This window comes from Dermacentor andersoni, chromosome 9 (assembly GCF_023375885.2).
Source record: "Dermacentor andersoni chromosome 9, qqDerAnde1_hic_scaffold, whole genome shotgun sequence".
NCBI classification, from domain to species: Eukaryota; Metazoa; Arthropoda; class Arachnida; order Ixodida; family Ixodidae; genus Dermacentor; species Dermacentor andersoni.
In genome coordinates this window covers 35,027,467-35,054,314 of record NC_092822.1, presented here as the reverse complement: position 1 = coordinate 35,054,314, position 26,848 = coordinate 35,027,467, and the positions used below count along the sequence as shown (strand labels likewise).

At 45.4% G+C, this 26,848-nt stretch overlaps 1 protein-coding gene across 2 annotated transcripts in view; it reads right to left on the bottom strand.

The window, feature by feature from the left end:
* Src64B (Tyrosine-protein kinase Src64B) overlaps positions 1-26,518 on the bottom strand; it is a 36,176-nt gene extending 9,658 nt beyond the window's left edge. The window contains exons 1-10 of one of the 2 annotated variants that reach the window (XM_050175487.3): positions 26,206-26,518; positions 20,734-20,858; positions 12,933-13,256; positions 12,567-12,660; positions 11,362-11,460; positions 10,261-10,364; positions 7,983-8,132; positions 7,064-7,228; positions 3,253-3,512; positions 364-517 (exon numbers count right to left, since the gene is read on the bottom strand). In XM_050175487.3, coding sequence (XP_050031444.1) covers positions 364-517; positions 3,253-3,512; positions 7,064-7,228; positions 7,983-8,132; positions 10,261-10,364; positions 11,362-11,460; positions 12,567-12,660; positions 12,933-13,212 — 1,306 coding nt within the window. In that variant the 5' untranslated portion in view covers positions 13,213-13,256; positions 20,734-20,858; positions 26,206-26,518. Of the gene's footprint in view, positions 1-363; positions 518-3,252; positions 3,513-7,063; positions 7,229-7,982; positions 8,133-10,260; positions 10,365-11,361; positions 11,461-12,566; positions 12,661-12,932; positions 13,257-17,954; positions 18,265-20,733; positions 20,859-26,205 lie in introns of those variants that run through there. The other variant, XM_055068855.2, reaches the window with a different exon arrangement.
* Positions 26,519-26,848: the final 330 nt, after the last annotated feature.

Here is a 26,848-nt window from a genome sequence, read left to right as displayed (position 1 = left end):
CCCCATCACTTGGCAGAAACAAGAGACAGAAAATACATTTGAGTGAAAAAAAAAATATTTACAGATTTCAAATGGTCATGTAAAAGTATGGGAAAAAAAAACACAAAGCACATACCGTCAGCTCTTGCTGCGTTCACATGCCCTCCTTTTAGTTATACTACAAAACTAGCTAACCTAGCAAAACCTCCACAAATTTATGTGACATGACAGGCACCAATGGCACTGGACATATCCAGTCCGAGTAAGTCAACAGTCCATAACAACTACTGCTGCAAAGTAAACTGCACGCAATTATGCAACGCTTACCTTATCTCAACAAAAACTGTGATAACACAGGTGGCAAGGTCACAGGCCAACACCCACCTTGCCTTGCGGTGTACTCGGAGTCTTCGATGATTCTGGCCAGTCCAAAGTCCGCGACCTTGACCACGTTGTTCTCACCGACGAGAATGTTACGTGCAGCCAGGTCACGGTGGATCAACTGTTTGCTCTCCAGGTAAGCCATGCCGCTGGCAATCTGCACACAGCACGGGAGTGCTTCCAGCTCAGTCTTCGCTTCACTGAAGAATGGCATACAGTGCAGTCCACTTATAACGATACCACATATAACGATATATCGGTTATAACGATGGGTCGACATGACAGTGTCATTTTATGCATTAGGTCTATGGGGAAAAAAACCATTTATAACGATAGGTTATTCACCGCATATCGGATATAACGATCAAAATTTTGCAGTGTGGACGGCGTTTTCCATGCCAAATAATTGTAACGTTTGCGTTGCTTAGTTCCCTGAAACGAACGATGTCGAGACGAGGCGATGTTTACCTCCGTAAGTTCGTATCTGCCGCCATTACCGCGCAGCGCGTCTCGCCCCGCCCGCCACAAGATGGCGCTAGCTGCTTCATGCGCGTCGGCCACAGTCGCTCCGAAAGAGAGAGAAAGAAAAAAAGAAGCGACAAGCAAAGCGGCGCGGTCGCCCGTCCCGCGTCTCTCTCGCGATAGCAGGCTGACGCCACCGAAGCAGCGTGCAACCAACGGTTCAACTCAGTTCGAAGATGGCGCCGACAAAGCGCAAAGCTGTGTCGCTTGACACGAAGATGGATATTTTGCAGGACTCTCGATGCGGCTTCAAGGTGAGCGCCCTCGTGAAGAAGTATGAGCTCGTCCAGTTAACGATATCAACCATCTTGAAAACCGGGAGCACCGCGATTGTGAAGGCAGGAGCTATCGGCGGCCATTCCGATCAGCGGAAAAGGGGTTAGAGACCCTTTGAACGCCGACGTTGAAGAGGCGCTTTACCAGTGGTTCATCACCAATTGCTTCAAGAAGGCGGGCTTTGTGCGTAAGGACGAACTTCCCCAACCTGCTGAGACCGACCCGGCGGAAGTCGCTGACATAACCGAGCTCTGGGAGCTCGTTCCTACTGGTGACACAGGTGGTGTGTCGAAGGAGGAGTTTTTGACTGCAGACAGTGCTGCCTCGTTCTGCGATGAGGTCACCGACGAGGCGATCGCCGAAGATGTGCTGTCTCGACAGACGCGAAGTTGTGCGACGGTGGCGACGGCATCAGCGACAGTGACAACGAGATCGACAGTGGCTCCTTGACCCCGACCACGATGTCCACGCAAAGTGCACTATCGTCGATCGACTCCTTAATTGATTTTATGCATGCTAAAGGATTGCCGCCAGTGTTCGCGCAGCAGCTGGAATCCATGCACACCGCGGTTGTGAAGCTGAAGCTGCCGCAAAAGCAAGTGCAGATTTCGGACTATTTCGGCGCGCCTAATCCTTGACACGGTCATTGGCGCTAGAAATAAAGTTTGTTTTTCACGGCCTACTGTCTACATCATCTATTCTTTAGAGCAAGTAGCGAATTCGAGTTCAGTGCTGCAAAGGTAAAGAGCGCAAACGCGTTTAATTTTTTTTTTTTTTTTTGATAACTGCAGTCCAGATATAGCGATCATCGGTTATAACGATCATATTTTTCGTCTTTCTCGATATCGTTATAAGTGGACTGCACTGTATAACAACTTCCCGAAGGCTTGCATATGGCTCCACTGAGCTTTTCCAAGTATGTTCACGTTATAATTGACTGACTGGTTCATTTGTTGTGAATTGAAAACGTTGGCAACAAACACAAGGTGCTGGTTGGTGGCTTTTCCACAATGTCAAATTGTTATATGAATGAATGCCAGATGATCAGTGAAGTGAAATGTTTCAGTTGCTTAACAGTTCGTAGCCAAATGTGGGACAGTCATCACCTAACCTCTTTCAACCATAACCACATTGAAAGCATCATAGCTATGAAGGCCCATTTCTCTTCAGCATCTCAAAATGGACTTTTTCCATATAATTTAGCTTCTCAAGACGTGCTAACTTGTCATACTTTGCAACAAGTGCAACGTGCTGCTATCATGGCATACATCATACAACATTGCTGATAAACCATCAAGTTCCAGACCTTTGTTGAGCTTCCTATGTACTATTCAGTCCAATATTTATTTCGGGCAATGCTATCAGCAAAAGAAATTTCCACAGTCCCGTCGTGTGTATTATACAGAGGGAGTCTGCTGTATCCCAATCCTCATCGTCACATAATTGGGCCATAGGGTATCAGTTGCAGCAAGTTATCGCTTGGCCCATGACACACTTGCCGAAACTTCATGAACTCACTCAATGACAGAGGAACGTATAATCAAGTCACATGTGCAATGAGAACACTGCTGTACAATTTAGAATCTACGTGAGTGCCAGTGACAACTTTTTAACAACACATGGAGAGACCATGTTGGCATGACGCCGTACACACGGTAGCTGCTGCTGCAAAGCAAGAACACAACCCCGTCAGCTACCAGGCATCTCACAACGCTGGCATGACAAGTGCCGCCAGTGCCTCACAGGCATCTCAGGTTGGTGGCGCACGAGATGAAAGAGACAGAAAACTGTTGGCATTAGTCAGTGCAAAGCATTAGACAGCTTTAGCTTGACATTTGCTGTCCATCTGGCTCACACCAGCGTATGCACACAGATGCTTAACAGAACGGCAGTGCATGTACACAATGCTCACGTGAGCAACAGAAGCGCATAACGGGCTGCACTGCTGAGTAATGGTGCATAGACTTGGCTTTGTTGTATTTGCAGCCAAATGTACTGCGCGTCTTGGGTAATTGCGCCGCCAACACCAGGACAGCACAACGGCGTGAATGTGTCGCGGGTGTTCGCATAATTGCTATCGCAGCAAAAGCTGACCTGTGCGGCCATGTCTATGAGTGCGGGCAGCTTGAGCCCGCGGCCATCGCGTCCGCGCAGGTGCTCGAGCAGCGAGCCGTGGGCCATGTACTCGGTGACGATGTAGATGGGCTCCTCCTTGGAGCAGACGGCATACAGAGAGACCAGCTTCTCGTGGCGGAACTTCTTCATGATGGCCGCCTCCTGGAGGAACGCCGCCGGGTCCATCGTGCCCGGCTTTAGAGTCTTGATCGCCACCTCCGTGCTGCCCTTCCATAAACCTGCGAGCAAGTTTCGAGAGCAATGACACTTCCACTGTTGGACCGGTTTCCGTACGCAGCGACACTGCATCGGAAGAACTCCTTGGACTTATAGGCATTTGCAGAATTATGCATACGTGAAGCTAATAAGGGGCACGCGGAAACGTAAAAACAATGACGGCAACACAGCCTGCACTTCCAACTCCCTTTTTTCTTATCCCCCTGTCAGCGGTGAAACTGACTGGACAGTGAGACTGACTGGACAGCCTGGCTCAGGTCCGGGGACGTTGACCAACAGCTTGAACTGGTGGACTGGGCGGATAAGGCCAAGCAGGCCCAGGGTCTTACTTGAGCTCGATGCCTCGGCCACCTCCCCCTTTCCCCTTTCAATAAAGTTTACCGCCACCACCATTTAGCGTGCACAAAATAATAGCATCCAGTAGGGTCACTCAAGTATTTGAGACTCTGTTGAACATCTGAATATATTTAAAATATTTTTCAAATGCTTTGCATTGTCAAATGTGCTGAATCAAACTTAAATTGAAGAGATATTTTTTTTTTCAGTTATGATGCGATCATTTGCAATTAAACATTGCTTGGAGAGGACATTTGACAGTAGGCATTTTAACCCTGTTTACAGATGCTGCACTTGTGCATTCTGTTGAGATTAAATCTGAATGCGCCTTATTGCAACATTATTTGCATATACTAGTATCCTCGTGTTCCACAGCTATTCCAACTATAGAAAAATACTTCCCATTTTTTTTTTTTTAATTTCTGCATGGTTTCAAATGATGTGCACCTTCAATTTAGTCTTGATGGTACGCACAGAAGCAAACTTATACACAGGACTCTTCAAAGTGCTATGAATAAACCATGCTTCTTACTATTCAATATGCAATCACAGAAGTACCGTATTTACTCGCGTATAACCCGCCCTTGCATATAACCCGCACCCCTAACTTTGAACCCCATGAAATAAAAAAAAATATCCTCGCGTATAACCCGCACACTTACCTGAAAAAATGAGGACTAGGAAGTTACAACTGAGCAAACAGTCACCATTTTAGTTTTCAAAACAAATATATTTGAAAACGACTGCCGCAACGTTGTCAGTGCTGTCGTTCAATTGTCAATCGTCGCCACTCTCACTGCTGCCGTCTGAGGCTTCATCGCCGCTCTCAAAGACGTAATCATCTTCGGTACCATCTAGGCTGTTGCTTATGGCACACTTCTTGAAACTCTTGCGTACCATGTCGGCCGGGATCATCCCCCATGCATCTACGATCCACTGGCACAGCAGTGCAATATCTGGCCTTCGCACGCGTCCCGTCGGCGTAAGGGCGTAAAGGCCATCGGCCATCCACTGGGCATATAGCCGCTTCACGTGAGCCTTGAAAGGCTTATTGATGCACACGTCGAGTGGTTGGAGCATGGAAGTCATGCCGCCAGGTATTACGACAAGGTCTGTGCCGTTGTCAGCGAGGCGAGCTTTCACCGCGTCAGTGCAGTGGCCTCGGAACGAATCCAGCACCAGCATCGAACGGCGTGCCAACAAGGCACCTGGTCTTTTTTCCCAGATTGCTTGAATCCAGTCAATGACGAGGTCACTGTTCATCCACGAGTTATCTTCCACTCGCACAACAATTCCTGGGGGAAGTGGTGTACTCGGTAGAGTCTTGCGCTTGAATATTACATACGGGCGCAGTTTGGTGCCGTCGGCCAAAGCACACAACATCACTGTGCAGCGCAGCTTGGTGTTGCCGCCAGTCAGCACACTAACAGATTTTGCGCCCTTTTTTTCCAGGGTCGTGTCCATAGGCATCTCGAAATATACTGGCGTTTGGTCAGCATTTCCCAGCTGAGATAGCAAGTAGTTGCGCTCTTTCCTCAGTCCGATGACGTAACGTTGAAAGTTGAGCAGCTTCTCCTCGTAAGCGTCGGGAAGCCGCTGGCACATGGTAGTTCGCCGCCGCATCGAAAATCCATGCCTGGCCATAAAGCGCTGCAGCCATCCGCGGCTCGCATGAAACTCGCGTGGAATGTGCATTTCCCGGGCCAGCTTCAGGGCTTGCATCTGCGCCATCTCTGTAGACACAGCGTGGCCACGACTCCTCTGCTCCTCGATGAATTTTGCAAGCTGCGTCTCGAGGTGAGGGTACGCGCCAGTCTTCGGGCCGCGAAACGCTCGCCTGTCCTTGTTCGCAGCTTCGAGAGAGTCTTTTTTCTTCCGCCAGTCGCGAATGCAAGATTCGTCGACATCGTTCTTTCTCGCAGCAGCTCTGTTGCCGATTTGTTCAGCAGCGGCGACGATCCTGAGTTTCTCCTTCGCCGTGAATGATTGCCGCCGAGACACACTCATGATGCCTAGACAAGGCTGGCGAACTGTGCAAACTGGGCGTACAAGAAACGGCACCTTACTCAAGGCCCATCAACGTCTGAACAAAGCGTATGCAAAGCATGCGAAACGCGTGGCTGGCGTGGGACTAAACAGACTATGGATGTGGATCTGGCTGTGACCTGCGTTGGCCTCTTGTTGGCTGGATGGATGGATCATAGTGGCTTAGCCCTTTGTAACGGTGGTGGCTTGCGCCCCCTAGCCTAGGATTCCCCCCTTTTTTTTCCCCCGTAATTTTGTTCGTATTGTGAACTGTAATTTGTCCCTCTTTTATAGACTCACTCGTCCCTAGCCCCTTTTGCACCAATCTTCCAACCTACTCTTTGTCACCACTACCCTTCTCTCATCCACACGTCCGTCCTCCCCTGCAAATCCCAGGGCACCCTCTATATCTATCGCCGCGTCTTCGGCAATGTCCGGACGAAGTGTTCTGCACCGCAAAACGATATGCTCCATGGTCTCCGCTTCCACGTGGTCTTCTTTCAGTCCATACTGGCCTTCGGTGGTCAAAAGGTTGGTGCAATATTAATATGCACTGCAACACACGTTGATGTCGATGGGGATGCGGACTCTGCACGGCAGGCCGCGCGTTGCCGTGAAGCCGACCCGCCGAGCCCCCCTTCTCCGGAATATTCGCGTATTACCCGCACCCCCACTTTTTAAACACATTTTTTCAATTTTTGGTGCGGGTTATATGCGAGTAAATACGGTAACTTGCCAACATTTTCTATGCCAGGATGTGAATATTAGTATAGATTTCAAATATTACTGTTTGCACTCCCCTAGTACTCCTTTATCCAATGTAGGAAGCTATGCTGTAAGTTGTCTAAATTGTACTTTTAGATGGAGATACTGAACTGCTTATAAGAGTGACTATACATTTTTCTGTTTGTCCCTATCTATTTTATTTATTCATCATGATGCTAGAGACAAAATTGAAATCTACGGTCTCCTGACAAAGCCTCCAAGCACAACAATATTCATTCACCACATAACGGCATTGCAGAGATAGAGGAAAAAAAAAAAAAAAAAAAAACGTTATACATAAGGGTTAACAAACAGGTTGTTCATGAATACTTAGTTCAGGATTGAGCCTTCTTTAGTAACAGGGCAAAAGTAACGAAAAAAGCCAAGCGACAAATAAAAAAAATTGAGATGGGCGGGCAGCACTTACCGTACCAGACCTCGCCAAAGTTGCCACTTCCCAACTTTCGGATGAGCTGCACCGAGCTGCGTGGGATCTCCCACTCGTCGCGTGTCTCTGGCGACAGGTCCCAGACCACGGGCTTGGGCTTGGGGCACGCGATTGTGAGCTTGTGGCACAAGCCATTTGCACCTTCTGCACATGCAAACGACGAGATGGTGAACACGATGAAGTATTCAGAGTGCTCCAGAAGAGGGTGTTAGAGAGGTCTCCTCACAAAATAACCTGTGTCACTTATCTTTCTTGCCACAAAATTGAGAAGTGTTGACCTGCCCGCATTGAAAACTGATGATGTGTTTTGGACACCCTCGTACCATGAGCGCAAATTTAAACTTGAACAGAAGAATGTCGATGGCGACACCTTTTACGCGTGATTACAAGAAAGGGCAATGTGTAGTTGCCCTGCGGCCAGTGTTTCTTAGCGTAATGTACTCCCAAATGCAGACTTTGGAGCCTGAATTAAGCCGCTGTTACAAGTGCAGGTGAAGATGGAAATACAGCAGTGCCTATCAGTTGTTCACAACTTGTTCACGTTTTGAGTTATGCTGGTAGTGCCTTGATTTGCTAGATTTGTCAGTGTGACGTTTGTAGTTAACATCAGAAGTGTGAATACGTGTACAGGATGTAACTGGCAATTCCTTGCATGTTCAAGAAATTCTGGCATGACACTTTAGTGACAGAGTTGACAGCTATCGGATAAAGAAAGAAAAAGCGGGATGCAGTACCCCTTTAAGCACTTCTGTGTCTATCTACCTTCTTTCTCTTCCCCTTCTCCCAGCGGAGGGTAGCCAACTGGACTCTTGACTGGTTAACATCCCTGCTTTCCTTATATCCCTCTCTCTCTCTCTGTCTTGAAATGTGGGGGCAGAGGCACTAATGTGGCACTCACCCATGTAGTAGGAGATGAGCTCTTGGAGGGTGGAGAAGGTCTTCTTGGTGGTGACAAAGAAGCCACCATTGTCCATGGTCTTCACCTTGTAGTGCTTCACGTGGTCCCCCTTGGTTGGCTCGAAGTCGCGGATCGACAGCGAGAACGCCCCTAGGTGCAAGACAAATCCAGAGTCTTAACGATCTGTACCACACGGGCAAGATTAGCTGCGCTGAGTGCACGATGCCTTTCTTTCTTCAATGCCAATATTTACAAGGCTATGCCCCGCGCCCAGATTACGCTTCCCCCACGTTACAGTGATGGAAACCGCAAACCACTTGGTTAATTTCCAACGCACTCTTAAAACATTTTCGTTTGTTTAATCATCATCTTCATTAGCCTATTTTATGTCCACTACAGGACAAAGGCCTCTCCCTATGATCTCCAACTACCCCTGTCCTGCATCAATCCATTCCCAACTTGCACCTGCAAATTTTTAATGGGCAGGTCCAAGTCCAAGAACTATTGACCGCGCAATGATCATTTTGCAAGGGCGTATGGTGCGAAGCGGTAACAATGGGACACAACAGACAGGGACGAGCGATAACTTCCAACTAAGGTTTAATTGCGAAAATGCTGCGTTTTATAGTACAGGTTACCAGAAAGTGGTATAGCAAGAAAGCAGGACGCCAGACAGCGTTTCTACAACAAACCCTAGCTCATTTGTATTTCATGAGGTGGGCGTGGTTGTAGGGATGAAACCATGAGCAACAGAAAAGCACTGGCACCCACAGTTTGAACTTCATCACAAATGAACTGAGATTAGTTGGGCAAGTGTGCAACGCAGAGAAGCAGACTTGAGAATCAGAAAAAGGACCTACACCCACGGACAACACTTTTATGGCAGTGAATGGAAAGCTGCAGAGGCAAGGCGCGTACAAATAAGAGCTCTCCTGAAAATAGTCCCACATTCTCATTAGTGGGAATAAGTTTCAGCTGGGGAAGAGAAAAGACAAACATTGTATTTACAAGAGCAACATACGACAGAATGTATGCCACTCAGTGCTAAACTTGAGCTGTTCCCCCTTCCTTCTTTTCTCCCACGTATGGGCAAATGAATAACTGCGGCACGTGAATAAAAGCGTTGCTGCATGCTGCTGGAATACTTGTTGCAGTAAGAAGTGCAGATGCTCCGGCCCTGCAGTATTCTCTTCATTGTCACAGAAAGTTGTCCGTGAGTATAGTACAGCTTGAGACTTTGCCAAAAGAAGCCTGAAACGTAAGGGGCGCCATGATGGTCGATGTACAGGCGTGATAGAGTGCACATTTTGCCTTCAGGATGCACGGATTGGTGGCAAGGTTGCAAGGTTTGGCTATGTATTGTGCTATACTTGGCATTTTTGTCTACGGGTGAGCTTGAAATGTGACATTAAGCCACCAGTCGAACAAAGTCACCTGTAATACTTTCATTGCTACTTTGTGGCTAACTGGATACTTCCGGAGCTTGATAGCTACAATAATTTCGTCTCTGAACTGCTTGGATATTTTTGTAACCAATAACAGATGCCATAGACACACTGTAAAATTCCAGTACTATCATTGGATCTTGCACAAACGGCCATGCCTTGCACTACAAAAACAGCATGCAGCCAGCTACACTTTGTGTTTCTGACTTTGGCAATGGTGAAATGCAACATGAAGTCAGCAACCCTTTCATAGTGCCTTAATGAGCACATAATGAGGGTTCCTATGATGACCACTTTTTTGCAATTTGCCTACTTCCTTCTTACCTGAGGCTTAAGTTGGCTAGTTTCTAGCTACTTTGAGGATTTGGTGATTATTTTTTAAATTTAGGATTGATGTGCCAAGACTAACGCATGCAAATATGTTCTTTTTTATCTTCACAGCTCCACTGAATAAAAATATAACACATAAACCGCATTCAAGTGATTTTGCTTGCGCCAGCGACAAATGGTGCAATGGCGACGGCTGCTGCATCTTTTTATTGCTCACAAGTCACACCTCATGCGAGAGATGGGGACTCAAAGCCAAGTTTGAACCGCTGTCCTCAATCTCGAGTTACGTTCACAGGTGGAGGAGAAAAACAAGCTTTATTATGCAATGTCTGATCCATATACTTTTGGTCATGGGTGTACAACCTGTGCTGGCTTGGCCTTATTGGCTAGTCTCTCATAGGATTTCCGGGCGACGAATTCTAGATTTCAGGAATCAAGCGATCAAGTGCACAAAATCACTCGCATGGGGTTTAGGCAATGGCAATAAAGGTGACGGTGCAAACCTGTTGTCTGCTCGCTGTTTCGAATGAGGAACGTGCCCCTCGGATTGGAGGCGAGCATGAGCATCTTCTCGGCGTCCTTCCGCGATACCTTGCCGAAGAACCAGCTGTAACAGAAGAATTCACAAGCATGAAGCAAGAAATGGCATGCTGGCAAATAGAAGTTAACAGCCAAAAGACCAAACGATAAACTATTGTGCAGAATTGGGGCTGCAAAACAGCTATTTGATGAACAAGACTCTGTAGGCACTAATAAGTGCACAGATCTGCGTTTTTCTTTTCGTTTGGTCAAAATAAAAAGCACAGTCAGCAGATATCTTCACAGCTTAAGTGCTGAAATTTAGGACACAAAAGGAACAAGAAGAACAATGAGAGGGTCAAGAATAGGATAGGAGAACGAGAAGTACAAGAAAAATTGCTCAAGAGTTCAGCGTATGCCCTCCGAATCGAAGTTAACACGGTGGAGAAGTAAACGTAAAGTCATAAAATGCCCAAGCAATGCCGAACTGTACATGAGCTGACGGTTTGTCATGGACCATAAAAGGAGTCTCGATTGATGACAAGGTAGATTGATGCTCCCCTGTTACAAAACTGTTTAAGAGGTAGAGATGAGCATTAATCATAATACAACAGTATTTCTTTGTTTCTGGTGAAAGAGTGTAATTATGTAGCTTTCTGGTTAGAAGAAGGGCATTAATGAGATGACACTGTTCATTGCTCTGGATTTTTTTCTTTCCTTGCCGGAGCCCAGCTAGCTCACAGAGAGTTAAATGATGGCTTAGATTTGACAGCTTAGCAAGATAAGAAAAAGAAATGGACTCGCTTCAAACTAGTCAGGTCCTTGAGTAAGATTCTACACTTGAACTCTTTAACTCTTCTGTCAGCACACATTTGCTCCGAATGTTTGAGAAGGGCACACAACTCGACAGTTTAACACCAGAGGACCCAAGGCTGGCATGTGCTACCATGGAACCTTACCACAGCAACTTACGTTTTCACATCTTCTTTCAAGTGTTACCGTCTAAATTTCAATGCACAGAGAAAGGGAATTACAAAAGTGACAAGAAGAAATAGCATTTGAAGGGAGAGAAAATCAAGACTCACTCTTCACTCTCTACGGTCTTCTCAAATGCCACGTAGTTCTGTGGAATGTAGCCAGTCTGTGGGCCGTTGAGCTGTTTGGCATGCCACCAGTCCGGATCACTGGAAGACCGTATCAATGACATACATGTTGATCATCCACAACAAATGTGACATTCATGACTCAAAATCGTGTACAAGTTCTTTGTCTACAAGCAGAATGTAAACACAACAGTGAGTGTTTGCATGCTCTTGTTTGCGAGTCCAAAGCCACACTAATGAAGAGTATATCATGCACAGTGAACATGACGTTCATCACTCGGCGTCCAAAGCCGCCTTTGTTTCTGAGTAGCATGTTAATTACATGTTTATCATGCTTTGTGAACGTGACATTCAGTGCTTAACTGTGTTCACCTCTGGGCCCATATTCTGAAACGTTCGCCTTCTGCGAAACTATCACCTTGGCTACGCCTCCGCCAACGGCGCGCGCTGGTTGGCAGCTTTAGCAAAACTGGAAAATGAACAGCGCCATCTAGTAGTTCTGGCCTACGTAATTTTAACGTCATGGTGTCGATGGGTGCTCTTGGCATATATTGCATTAACGAACATGTCTTTTGGCGTTCGGTTGGTGGTGGAGTGTAGTAGAGATAAGGTAGGTGGTAGTTTATAGTAGCCTTGTCGGTGGGGCCTTACGCGCATTGTTTCGAGGCGATATTTGTTGATTAATTTAAAATAAAACATTTCACACTTCCTTATTCAATTTATTTTACCTAGAGCAGCCGTAACCAACCATAGTCAGTGTGCAGAACCCGTACTGCGGCCACTACACTAAAAAACCACACACCTGAGCCACTCTGCACTCGCACGGCGCGCTCTTTCATGCGATGTGAAGCATTCGACAGCGCGCGTTGGTAGTGCACGTTGACGTCACGGGTAAGCAGTCGCTTGATTTATTGAATGTGACTATCGCGGCAGCGAAACTATCACGGAAGGCGAACGTTTGAGAATACGGCCCCTGTTTATGAGCACCGTGAGAGGACTAGCGAGTGTTTGGGTGCACTGGATTGATGGTCCCCTCTTGTTGGGAATCTGAAGCCACATCAATGACATGTTTATCATGCACCGTTAACATGAAATTCATGACTCAAAGTATGTCCAAAGCCTTTGTACGCGATAACTATGCCAGTACTATTGTAGCGTGTGTTACAGTTCACTTGACTACTGCTCACCTGTCGTTGAGAATCTGAAGCCGGTCTCCCTTCCTAAAGCTGAGATCACCATCATCCCTCGCATTGTAGGTGTAAAGGGCCACTACCACCTTGCCTGCAATGGAAACAGGCGAGAGCATGACACATTGAAGAAAAAAATACAGAATGCACTAGTGCTCTAGGAGTGTTTTGACTGCATACACGAATTCGCATATATTAAGTACATTAAGCTCCTGTTTAGCACAGATACAGACTGAAAGCAAGTAGAAGAAGAGCCATCCTGCATTCCAACATGACTGTCACATGAACCAGGCCTTATGTCAACCCTTGTCTACCAGATAATTTCGTTTCATGGATTGCCCATGCAACACAACACCATTCGCTCACCCTGAGCTGAGCCGGCGATGTTGGGCACCCTCGGGGGCAGCCCCTCGTGGTGCAGGTGGGGCCCGTTTGTCGGCAACACCGCCACGGCCCCCACCGGTGCCTTGGTGTAGCGGCCGTCGTGCGGCCGCAAGCCGCCGTTGTTGTCGGCAGTGCTGCCCGAGACCTGGTGCATCGCTGTGCTGTCGACGCCGGTCTTGTCCAGGCCGTCGTCGCCGTGCCGCGAGGTGCCATCGTGTGACACCCGGGCATCTGGCGACGTGAGGCAGTTGAGGTTGCCCATGCTGGTGGCACACTACGGGCTGCACCGTCACTCAGCTGGCGTGTCTGAAGGGTAGATGAATGAACGAACAAATAAATGAACAAACAAATGTATATGATTTGAATAAAATGCATATATACCAGTTGTAGAAAGGACCTCGCACAAATTATGGGAAGCAAACAGTAAACTACTAAAATTACGAATTTTTGTAAAGAGCACGCTGCTATAATTGAAGTGGTGCAAACAAGTATACAACAACAGAGCACTTGTGTTGTGGAGTCTCGCCCATGTCTTCTTTTTATTTTTATTTTTATTTTACTATATACCCTGAACTAACTATAACTAGCCCATAAGCAAGCCTTGTTAAAGTATACCACTGCTCGGATTTCAAATTAAAAACTCGATCACTTTCTGATTCTGACGAAATTCTGCTTGGCTATGATTAACTGTGTACTGCAGCCTGTCGTAGATTTGACCTTGCTCTGTCTCTTGCCTCCTTTTGCTCTTTATTCTGTATTGTCTGTACGTTGAGCAGCAGCTATGCTTACAAAAAGTATGAAATGTTGCCACATTAATTAGTACCTGTGGCTATTATGTACCCTGAAATTATTGCGTACCAGGTCTAAAGAACATTTTCAAGTTACCTCAGAACATGTTTTTATAGAAATGAACACTGCTGCTGTTACACCCAGCACAAGCAGGAGCCCATTAGGAGGTCGATCACCTCGTCGTGTCCCGACCTGCAGGCAATGCCATTCATTGTCCAAACAACAAACTAGAAGATGCTTCCTATGCTCCATTTACACTAATCCCTCGTATAGTTTCCTGCAAAATTGCACTTCTATCGTAGACCTATTACTAACCAGCCTTTGGCTAGTGCTCGAAATTGAGGCTGGGCATCGATCAAAATTTTAAACGCTATTATTGGAATCTTTTGTTCAATTCCTTGGACTTGTAGATTTATGTATGCAGCCTTAAAAAAAAAAATCTGAACTGATAATTTTTGTACATAATCCTTTTAATAGAAAAGCCATGCCACGCGAGCAGACAGTATATAGTAACACATCAGCGGCACCTTGCTTGAGTGTACATACATCAAGTGTATAAAATTCACTCAGATGAAACTATAAGGCCAGACACAGTAAGGCTATTTACTTAACCAACTCTCCCACTGGTTTGAAGTGCAGCATGCATATGTGGTATTTGTTCCCAACACTGAGAGACATGCACGCAGGCACGGCCTCAGTTTGGACACGTAGTCAGTCAGTAGTTCCATTCCTTTGAACAAATTAATTCGGGATGCCGGTGCCAAGGCTTGCCTGATTTTGTTCACATGATCTGACTAATTGTGGTTAAAAAAATGATTTTTGAATAAACATTATTTGAATAATCGAAAGATTAATAGATCAATCTCCCAGTCCTAGTCCAGACAGCTTTTGTAATAGCGTTGTATGCTTTACACGAAATAAAATGGAACTGAATGAATAAGGATGATGTTATACAAGTGGCAGAAAGCACACTGGCAAAGTGCATGATAAAACCTTAACGATACTGTCTCTCTACACTGAGAAATTTGCTAACCTAAACCGACTTAATGTAAAGTGCCTATTGCAAGAGGAAGGCCGAGCCTACCTTCTAAAAAATATTTAAGCAAAAATGTTCTTTAATCTTAATTTTTCTAAATTGTTTCTTGTAAACCTTGATGAAGACCGATCCACCAGTCAAAACTGTTGAAATTAACAACTTTGAAAGGTAGTCTGAAGAATTTTGCTTCTTTATATATACAGTAAAACCTCATTCATACGTTTTAGAAAGAAATATGAGAAAGACACACTAACTGAGAAAAGGTACAATCGGAGGTAACTGAAAAATGACAGACTCAACTGTAGTTGACATGTACGCAATGCGAAGTGTTGCGTGAATTGTTGCAACACCCGACGCCGATGCGAGCCGAGGGGGCTTGGGCGGCTCCGAAATGCCCCTTGTCCTTTTTACAGCTTCGGCAAGCTTACGTTTGCGCTCCTCCAATTTGGCCTGGGTAAGCAGCTTCTTTGAGCAGGGCATTTTGGCGGAAAGTTTTGACAAGCTCACTCGGCAGGAATCGTGGCAGCACAAAACACAGACGCGGCGCAGCCCCGCTTTAGCTGGTAGGGCCTAAGTGACCCGACACGCACACTGTCGTTTTCCTGTTGCATGGTGTTTTGAGACTGCCACTGGAAATGTAAACGAAATACAACCGGTGGGCGACACTGGAACACGATGCCTACAATGCTGCCAGAGGAATACATGACGCTCCCTTTGTGCCGCATAGAGTGAAGGACGCGGGAGTATCGCAGAGAAGCTGCTGGGATGGGTGGCTTATTATTCTTGATCATGCGTGCCTTGCGCCTTTTCTGGTTTACATTGGATCTAGAGGCCGGAAAACGTATCATACGATTGCAGTTTGGCAATATACTAAACGTTGGTGCCAAAAGGTGTTTTCTAGGAACATGTTAACCGGTAAAAAATAAGTGCAACTGTATTAGGTCATTTTTCGTGTTCTCGATCACGAACGTTGGCACCGGGAAATCGTACGTAACATGATTGTATCAATGTGGTTCTACTGCATATAGAAGCATTCTTGCATTTCGCCTCAATTGTAATGCCACCACCACAGCTGGCAATAAAACCCACAACCTCGTCATGAGAAATATAACGCCATGGCAACATATCCATTGTGGCAGCTGCGAGCATAACAATGCCCAGGCTACCTCATGGCATTCATCTCACTTACTTTGCAACCAAGGGCTTTCACAGCCCGAGTAATAATGATTAATAATAAGAAAAAGGTGCCTGCAGACCAACGTCGGAAACAACAGCCACATTATGCAGACTTCCTACGTGAAGGGCACAATGCTACAGCCACCAACCAGGAAGTTCCATATCGCTGGCTTTTTCCAATTGACATCATTCAATGTGCAATACACAAGGCTCCCAAGTGAGGCAGTGCATTTTGTAACCTCTTCTGCACATTGCAAAAAAATATTCTAATCCCTCAACCACTCTAATCATTGAACATCGATGAATTTAGCAGATATGGCCACGCCTTTTTCTTAATTTTTGTGGGAACAAAAAGTAATAATTCGTACTCGCTCTCTGGTCCATGCTTTGTCTGCATTTCTTTAAGTTCTTGTGTATGCTTAAATACTTATGCTATCCACCATATACAAACTTGTGCACTGTATAATGACTCTGCAAAAAAATTAAGCCTGTGCATGACCAGTGACTGTGTTGCAAGATCACTACTCTATGAATTACGCTTTGAAACGTAGTGCTGCTTTTACCGTGTGTGAAAAGATGCACATAGGCACATGTTATGAATGTTTTTTTTTTCTTCTCTCTATTGTGCCCACACTGTAAAGGCCCAAGAAGGGACAAATAAATATAGATGTATAAATAAATAAACAAAAATCAAACAAGCATATCTACCATCTTAGATGCAAAGTTAAAGAAGTAAAGACACATTTTTGAAGTTGTAGAAAACCTGCCACGTGTTCCTTGCACAAGAAAGGATGACACTTGGCAAGTATATAAAGGTTGGGAGACATATATTCCAACTTGGTACTAAAGGTGTTCTCGTTATGCCAGACTTGGCGCAAATGACCACCTGGAAGTACCAAAATCGAAAGCTTTTCATATGAACAATTAATAAAATTAATTATTTAGAGCATACCCCAGATGCTTGTTAGTATTCTTTTTAGGATTTACTGAGCATTTGGACGTCATATACCACACAAAAAATGACGAGCCAACAAAGCCTTGTCAGTACTCCGACAAACTGCCTGTATTTAAAAACAATTCTAATAGTTAATGCGCTGGAAAACTGGCCAATTCTATGCATAAATAATTACAAAATGAGTTGCTGGAAGATAGGCGAGTCTTGGTGGCGGCGATGCCAGTACCTGGCCTTGTAAAAGGTTCTCTCACGTTTCCCAAGATAGTTGGGCAATTTTCAAGTACGCATCTCACGTGATGCTGTGATACATGATTCTGTCCCCATAACTGAAAAAGCTTTCAAAGTTGTGGCACAAAGCACAGAAGATTCGGAGACAGAACTACCAGAGACGGAGAACTAACTGAAAAATCCAAAATTTCACGCCTCTTCTAGTCTCAATTTGTTGCTAATGTTGCTGCGCGTGCAACATATCTTTCAAATGCTACTTCTGAATAACATTACTAATAATTTATGGGGTTTAACGAGTCCCAAAACTGCATGGCGAGTTATAAGCAGGGCTCCGGTTACATTTAGAATGCCTGGAGTTCCTTAATGTGCTAGAGTGGTACATGAGCATGTTTGCGCTCTAACCCCATTGGAATATGGCCGAGGCAGCCATGAGTCGAACCTGCGACCTTGAGTTCAGCAGCAAAACACCATAGCCACTAAGCTACTATGACAGATGGTAACATGATTCGGTTGAAGCATGTGACAAAATGTCAGTGCCCCCCCCGTAGTTGCATACAATGACAACATTCATTACCATCAATATAACTTTATGTCCCAAGTAGTGGTAGTCCACACTGTAGCAGGATAATAAGGAAGCATAGTGCGATGCAACCAGCAGTCATTTTCTGCTATTCCAACCCTACATTCCATCCAAACACAAAATACAAAATAACCTATTCAAACTGTGCAGTCTGGACACTGAACTCTTGTTCTATACCGGGTGCAAGCGCTTCGCCAGCGATCTTCGTTCAGGGAACAAAAAATGACGACGTAACCATACCTAGTGGCGAACAGAACTCGAGGACGACCACACCTGGCGCAGCTGACGAGTTTCACAACACATGCTCACATTCTCGGCACATCCTAAACACACAAACGTGTGTCAATCACAAATGGCACAAAGGGCAAGTAACCCGTTCCAGGTAAACGATCACAGCCGCTCACGTCGACTTCCCCACCTAGTTGAAAAAAGAGCGCAAAGTGCTTTGGATGCTGCCAACCAACGCATGTCGATCGTGACACCCGAGACTGAAGTACCAAACATCAATAATTGATAGGAGGCTATTGCCGCATGCCGACAAAGATAAGCTTATCTCCTCTGCATTATTGAGGTGCTCCCCATTCAAGTTTGCCGTTAGTCATCAGCTCGGCAAGGCTACGCAGTTCGTTTCATAGATGGGCGTAATAACAATGGAAATGGGAACAAAATGGGGGAAGCTCATGGAATCTCAATAAGTCGGAGGTGGGGTGCAAGAAACAATGCCAAGAGTACAGACCTTAACAAGAACCAGAGGGCAGCACCCACACGACAACTAATAAAGAGTAAAGATAAGAGGGTGCCCCAATAAAATGGCATATTACAAATCAGGATGACAATGACAACATACAGATGGAATTAAAGGGACTGACAACTGGCAAAAATGTGTTGCGAGATGATGGAAATAAATTGACCATGACTCATAGCGATAGAACCTAGCATGCTGTTCGCGATTTAAGTACGAATTATAATTTTAAACTGCCAAAGAAAGTCTCAAAAACCAGTAAGTGGTGCAAACTCGCGGTGAAGCCTTGGCACTTTGGATACAGCATACGAGATTACTGTATGCAAGTCAGCTGTTATTAGGTACTGCACACTTATTGTTTAAAATTGCAGTTCGTATGTTATTAGGCTTTGGTACTTTGTTCTATGTGTATTGCGATGTAAAAGAGAAGTCCATGCTAACGAGCAGCGCGCACATGATTGCTGTTGTACTTGCGTGATATTCTGAACACACGTGTGAGCTAAAATCCTTTGTTCCAGCTTGCTCAAGTCTTCAAGAGGCGACATGCTTTGGAAACCAAAAGCATTTGCGTGGATACGGCAAGACGCTGAACTGTGTATATCACTTGTAAAAGCATAATTTCACTTTAGAGAACTTGGCTTGGCTAAAAAACTCTCGACTTGTTAATGACCAAAGCTGCCGGGACAAGAAAACACGAAAGCACATAGCTATTATTGTAGAAATAATTTAACACCTCGAAAAAAACAGGGATCACAGGAACGTCGGTTTGATAAACAAAATAATACTTCCTCGCAGCTACGACCGCACTTGTCTGCCTCCCACCAATGCTGGCGTATAATTGCTATCGTGCTCACCTATCGCCGTTTCCAGCATGCCTCCAGTGAATGACTACATCTTCGCTGCAGGTCTGAAATTTCTGATAAAGAATGTTTCTAGGCATTTGCTGTGCTACCACTGCATGATTTGACACTCTGACCGATAAACTTTCCACTGGACGAAAAAAAAAAAAAAAATGTACCACATAAATGCAAGAATTATATGAGCTGCGTTTACAGTTTTCTCCTCCCCAGCATGTGCCACTTGATTATAAAGAGTACAGATAAGAAGACACATCAATTGCATGGCAGATGGCGAATTATAGCCACAATTATGATGGACAGCCAGAATCCTTTCGTTCAATGGATTTCCGAGAGACTGGTTTCACACTCCTTGATTCACATGCAAGCTATTTATGAAACATAGTTTCATTCTCAAGCGCATGTGATAGGAGGGAAGATAAGCTATATGAGCTTTGCAAGAGATATCGCCTGTTCTGCTGACCCAAGCAAGCAAAGGTGACAGATGTAATTTTAGTCAGAGACATCACACAGGCCGATTAGTTTTTACCATGCCACGAGAACAAATGGATGATAACACTAGCACAATTTGTTTGGCACTCCAGCACTCTTAACACTCACTCACTTACACAAGCCAAAGAGTAAACTGTGTAATGCAATAGAGGTGACATCAAAGAGCAGTGGCCTTTATAAAGACAAGTTCTCCTGTCAAAATGTTGGCTCGAGGCTAGGTCAGGCTACTATAGAAAGTACAGAATTGAACAGGCGAAGCAAGTAAGATTTCTGACCTCGCACAACAGCTCGCACGTTGTTAGATGGAGAAGGCATTTAACTAGCCCGACATGATGTCATACCAACTGACTAATTTGACCTCAAGCGTAGGCTAGATACAGATAATTGATGAAAACCAGACATCACAGTGCATGCCATTCCGACTACAAATAAGTGGTTAAAGGAATCTGAACCCCGATAATTCTTCTTTTGTTTGTACTTACTGAAGTAATGTCCCTAAATTGGAACCCCTGGGTCGGTGTATAAATAGATAAATGAAGTATGATACAGACACCTCAAGCCAAACATGAGCAGGTAGGTATAAAGCAGAACACCTCTTATAGGCAATAGCTTTCAAAGCATGATTTCAAGCTGTTGCACACAATAGGCAGACATCACAGCAAGTGGCATCACACACACACACAAAAACATGTCGCAATGCTTGGACTGTCTTCGTGTTGCGCATGCGCGAAAATTATTCATTCTTTTGACGCCTCACTTTCAGTAAACAGTTTGGTAGTGGCGCTTGTGCATGTTGTCTTCTCTGCATGATGTCCGTTTTTGCACCGTTAACAGAAAGCATAGGCAAGCCCTGGCCATTTCAAGAGGCAGTGAAAGTGTCAACTTGATAAAAAAAGCAAGCAAATGCAGCAGAGGAGGCTTTCCTCACCTGGCTGTCTGGAAGTGGTGACAGCTGGCGTGGGAGGCTGGCCAGTCCCCATCCATGCCCGCCCTCCACGAAACACAGGCCCCCTTGAACACTGCGATGACGTGCGCCGCCAACGAACGCTCGCCCTGCGACGGGGGCAAAGGAGGTGGCGGCGAGGCCCACAGGCTCACACGAGGAAGTATAATCGCAACGAGAGGAAGTTGGCTGCTTCCTGTCACCACCCCCCTCCGCGCGGAGACGCCACGAAAGCAAGCTGAGAATGTGCGTGTGTGTCAAGATGTCAACGCAGTCATGCAAGAACCATTTCCTTTGCAGGCAGGCTGGATGGCTAAGATGCTGGTGCAAAGATTGCAGATCTCGTGTGGGTCACGGAAAGTCCAACAGCATGAACGCCGAGGCGGGGAAATCGTTTGGTTTGTAAAAGATACCAAAGGCGGAACCTTCGCAGGGATATTTCCCATAGTTGTGTTTTCATATCCTCCCAGTTTCTTCAGGCTGTCTCCGACTAATTTGATATAGCATCTTTTTATAGTTCATAGTATTGTGGTTTTAAGTGGTGGGGAGGACTAATGGATTTATAAAAATGCGCTAACTTTATTATGCTGGCCAATTATTCGCGATATTGCGAGCAAATCTCAAGCTAGGTTGGAGCCCCCCCCCCACATTTTCTGGGCTGGAATTCACAAACTTCTCTTAAAGGGACACTAAAGGCAAATACTAAGTCGATGTGGACTGTTAATATACCACTTCAGAAACCTCGCAGCGCTTGTTTCATGCCAAGAAAAGACTTAGTTTACGAGAAAATTGTGTATGAAGGCTCCAAATACCTTTATCGCAATTCAAATCTCCCGCCACCCAATCAGGGAGTGGTGACGTTGCATACGCCATCACTGCCCTTTGCTGCCATCAGTGAGTAAAACGCCGCCCGACAGATGGCAGTATGGTATTTTGCACAAAACGCAAATGCGTGGCCACGGAGAGACTGAACCAAGACAGAGCAGTGGATTCCCCGCTGCTGCTGCTTTTGGTCAAGGGGCGTGGACTGTTCGGGCATCCCGCAACACCACATGGACGTGCAGTTCTCTGCTACTTGCAGTTTGTGTGTGTTTCGCGAGCCAAGAAAACCAGCATGCCAATACGCAATAACGAAACTACTGAAACTTGAAAGTGCGGGCGGTGCAGAGTCGAGCGAAAACAGAACCTTTCGATCACTCGCGTTGTCGTCAAGGGTAATGCCAATGAGCGCTTTTTTTTCTAGAAATGAAATAGAACTGGACAAGTAGCATCTTCTTTTATCTTATAATGCTGACGCTAAACAATGATGTTTTCATGATGAGCGGTTGAGCACAAGTGACAAATTTTAAATGAGGAGTGCCTTTGTCATTGAGCAAGTGCTTGAATGTCCCGGGGGAGTCTTAATCATGTCCTCCACTTAATTTCTAAGGCGGGAGGTTCGCAATAATAATGACGCCTTAGAGATTCTTGAGAATGAATCTATCATTATAACTTGACTCAATATTGGCCTTTAGTGTCTCTTAAAGCGTCCTGCATGATTGGCCATTGCCGTGGCTGTCGCCCTGTTATCATGCCAGTCAGTATCCCATGGGCAGTGGCAATTGGCGATTGCTATGACAGACATCCTGTTACTGTGCCAATCGATATCACAAATGGCAGGTGCCCAGACTTCAACCAATGAGGATATGCTCTTTAGGGGGTCTTGATGCTGAATAGAACCACATATGTAGTTTTTCCTAACCACTAGGTCACTTGCAGCACTTACGTAAGTTATCAGATGGGTTTGAGCCATCGATTTCGTGTGTTTGGGGGAAAATTTTATTTGTTTTGTGTACCCCACTGACGTTACCATTAATGTTAAAGATGGATTTCCTTCACTGTGGAAAACAGCAGTCTAAAAATTTTGCTGTCCGTTCCCCGACTCTTCTAGAACTGTCAAATGTCCCAACAATTCTTGGCTTTTCCTGATAGTGCAGGCACACTCTGACCAAGTGACTAGGGATATTGTGTTCTATTGATTTTCATAAGGCCAGAGGTTTGGGTTCTAGCTATGACAGCCACGCAGTGGTGGGAACACAATGGGGAAAAAGATGGTTATGAATTTAAATTTAGGAGCATGTTGAACTTCAAGTAAATAAATAATGATAATAATAATAATGAAGGCTTTGTCACATCCTTTAGATATGACATTGCAACTCTGCGATTTTTATAATGTTTCTCATGTTGTTAAATCAGTAAGTGCTACCCACACTCAAAGTGCCCCAATGTGTCGATGCGACTCTGATCGTGCGACAGTACTCATTACAAGAAATTGTTTCATTTGTGCTTTCATTATGATGCAATTTTGTAAATCTTTATTTGAACATTTTGTTTTTAAAGCATTCACCTATGCCAATGAATTTTGCGATGATTCACAGATTAACATAAGGATCTTAAAATAAGGTAAACAACTGTTCTCTGAAAGTCTACGCCCATGAAAGGAGACCGAACACATTTCAAATGTGATGACACCATGCCTGGAAACAGTCTGCGTGTCTGCAACTTGAGCTCAGCAAAACAATGATTGTTCTATGACGACAACAAAACAAATCACTTTTCGGTATGCAGTGCTTGCAAGTACCATAAGGCACAGAATGGAACAAATGCGAATACAGTACCTGTTTGCGTCACTGACATTAGTAGCAGAACACAAATAGCTTCTTTCATGGGAGCCAACACACTGAGACCACCTAAACACTGCATGTTAATTTCCATCCCATATCCACTACCTTTATATTCTTTTCTGGTGATTGCATTATGCCACTGTACTAGAAAAGTCTGTTGCATAACTCTTTAATTTCTTTTTGCTTCAATTGTATTACATAATGCAGAAGTATATTTATGTATGCATCATATACAGAAGGGGGTCTCAAAATCAGTGACCATAAGGCTGTATCTCCAGTTAATACTAGCAAGTAGAAAAAATTAAAATTACCTACAGCAGTGGCAATGTGTTGTATAGATGTGAGCGTAAATATGTGGATGAACAGAACAATGTAACCACGCAAACAGAAAAACTACATAAGGATACTAAATCAAGCTTATGAATATTGCAAGGAAGCATGAAACTTGAACTTAAATGACCTAATGGCAGAATATCCTTTAACTTAAGTTCTGGGGTTTTACGTGCCAAAACCATGATTTGATTATGAGGCACGCCGTACTGGGGCAATTTAGACCGCCTCAGGTTTTTTAACGTGCACCTAAATCTAAGTACACGGGTGTTTTTACATTTCACCCCCATCAATATGCGGCTGCCATGGCCGGGATTCGATCCCACGACCTCGCGCTTAGCAACCCAAAACCACAGCCACTAAACGAATCTTGTAGAAGCAACATGTGGGAACTGACATGTACCAAATTTCGTTAGACTCTGTGATTGCCACATTTGTATCTAATATTACCAGCTCATCGCCGAATCCTGTACGTACTACAGCAGTACTTTTAATTTTGAGGCCTCCTATAAGTCTGTCAATCATGTGCTTGACACAGTTGCCCTTTAGGAATATAATATCAATAAACTTTCAATTCACTTGCGCAATAGACACGCTAGCTGTTATCACATGGGGCAGGCACACCACAGTTTCCACGAAGCCTGCGTCGCAGTGATCTCATTGCCCTACATTTCATGCTGTCATTTCCCTATGCCACGCAGGACAAAGTACAGGCATGTCTTGAAAAATGTGACTGCTAAACAATGGCTACAGGAGCCACTACCAAATAAAAATGCCTTGAAAATAAATTACGACAATTAAGCACCATTAACTGGAGTGGTCCGTTAACTGGACCAAGCATGCCTTGTAAAACATGACAGCTGGGCAACAATCACAAAAGCAACATTTTAACAAGCATCTCTTGAAAATCGTGACAGCTGAACACTAGTAAGAGCTGCACTACTCTAACGAGCACGCCTTGAAATTTGTGGCAGCTGGACAATGTTCACAACAGCCACACTTTAGCAAGCATGCCTACAAGTGAGACTAAGAGCCGTCTTAATTAACTGCTTTTGAGGAGGCAAATACTTGATTGGCACTCTACTAAGCAGCAAAGACTGCTTGATCTGACAGCTTCCCAACTGTTTTCCAGTGGAACTGAAGAGATTGCGAAGGGAAAGGGTCAAGACAGCTTCTTTTTAACGCCTTCACAAACGTCATAACTGAGCTGTCAAGGCTGCGAACGCTTTCTAATGACCACAGAAAAAAAAAAAAAAAGGCTCATGCGAAAAAGCCCTGCTGCATCCAAGACGGGGGTTTCCCCGACAAACAACACGCGAAGGAACAACACCGACCGTTACTGGAAGTTTTAATGATGTACACGAGGAGAACTGTGCCGTCGGCAACCCCGTCGAGAACCGCCTGAACACAAACAAACACAAACAAACCCAAACAAGCGATGACTAAAAGCTGCCGGCCGTCAGTAAAAAAGGGGAGAACGCGTTAAAGCGAAAGACGCGGAGGTCGGTGATGGGGGGGCAAAATAATGATCGCCCCGCTCAGGAGCCGCAAACTTCGCGCTAAACCGTGACCTGGCGTTTTTCCAAGAAACAGACCGCCGCTATTTCATCTTCTCCCGTTGTATAGTCGTCTGGCCAGTTTATACACACGTATGCCAGCCGTCTCGTCAGGTACGCGCCCACCCCCGTAACACAATAGAGCGTCCTTCTGCGCAACGTCATATCATCGGGGCCGCGTAACTGAACGTCTGAGCTCGATTTGATGATGCGACCAGCAGCTTGTTACGCTTTGATCACTTGGTACGCCGCGACTATACAACACGAGCTGCCAGGGTCTTCTTGCAAGCGAGCCACTGTGTTGTCGGATCAAACTCTCAAAACGACGTCCGACAACCAGAAAAAGCGATGAAACGAGACGTTTCAATGCACATTAGAAGCTACGCCACAAGCCATCAGAGAGAAAGTTCGGCCAGCGCACTTTCAGAAGTCGCCCGTTTACAAACTGGTTACACGCGTGACTGGTTATTCACACCAAAAAGGTCTCGTTCACACAAGCCGCGGCTTTTGGCTTCATTCGGGTCGACGCGTTTTCTAAAAATAGTCCCCCGCTGAGAGAAAGAAAATAAAAGAAGGCAGAACAGAAACTTGTCGCACTCTTCGAAAGTTGCCCCGGCCTGCAAAGGAGACGCGGCGGCCCGAAGTGGGGGTCCGCGAAAACGGAGGTTTGTTTTAGCACCCCCAAGAGAGCAAAGTCCCGACCGACCGCGTAAACGAACGTCCAGCGAAGGACGGTCCCGGAGCGCGCATAAGAATGGGACGACGCATCTCCGTGACCCAGTCGTGGCGATGTCACTTTTATAACGGGCGTCCTTCCTAGCCGAGGTGATGGTGCACTGGTGGCCCCGTCACAAACAAGGCACGGTTTGCGCGCGTGCGTGAATGAGGCCTACAGACAATACACTCACCTCGCCACGATGATCAGCTCATGACTGAGCTCCCCCAAAAAATCGTCTTCCAAAGCGTAGTGGTGTTCAGCCGAGCCGGCGGAGATCAGAGGAACGGAGGTAGGGGGGAGACGGCGAGGCTTTGCGGCGATTCCGGCTCTTCGCTTTCTTTTGCTGTTGTTTAGTTTCCCTCGCTCCTCGCCGCAGCGACGGGACCTACATGCTAAGCGAGTACGTTACGGCGAGAGCTTGCGGGGAGACATCTTGACAGGGCATCGACACAGAAGGCCACCTTTGCGGTTGGCAGACCTTGCAGAAAGCGGCGGCGGCAGGCAATCAAATGTTGATGGTGGTTGGTCTTTTTTAATGTAGAGGACGCTGTTAAACGCAAGTACAACATTCTTTAATTTTTTTTACAACAATATTATGTAAATGTTTTTTGCTTCTGTATTGTTCAAAATAAAACTAAATATATTAATCATGACGCATTAGTTGTTATACAGTTTGATGTCTCTCATTCAACGCGTCCCACAAGCTAGCGCCACATTACTATTGTTAGTACTCTAGCGCCATCTGTGCAATAAAAGCAATAAGCAAAATTTTTATAGGGAATCGCCATTTACATAGTTAGATAATTTTTGGATTCTATAACATGCTCCTTAAA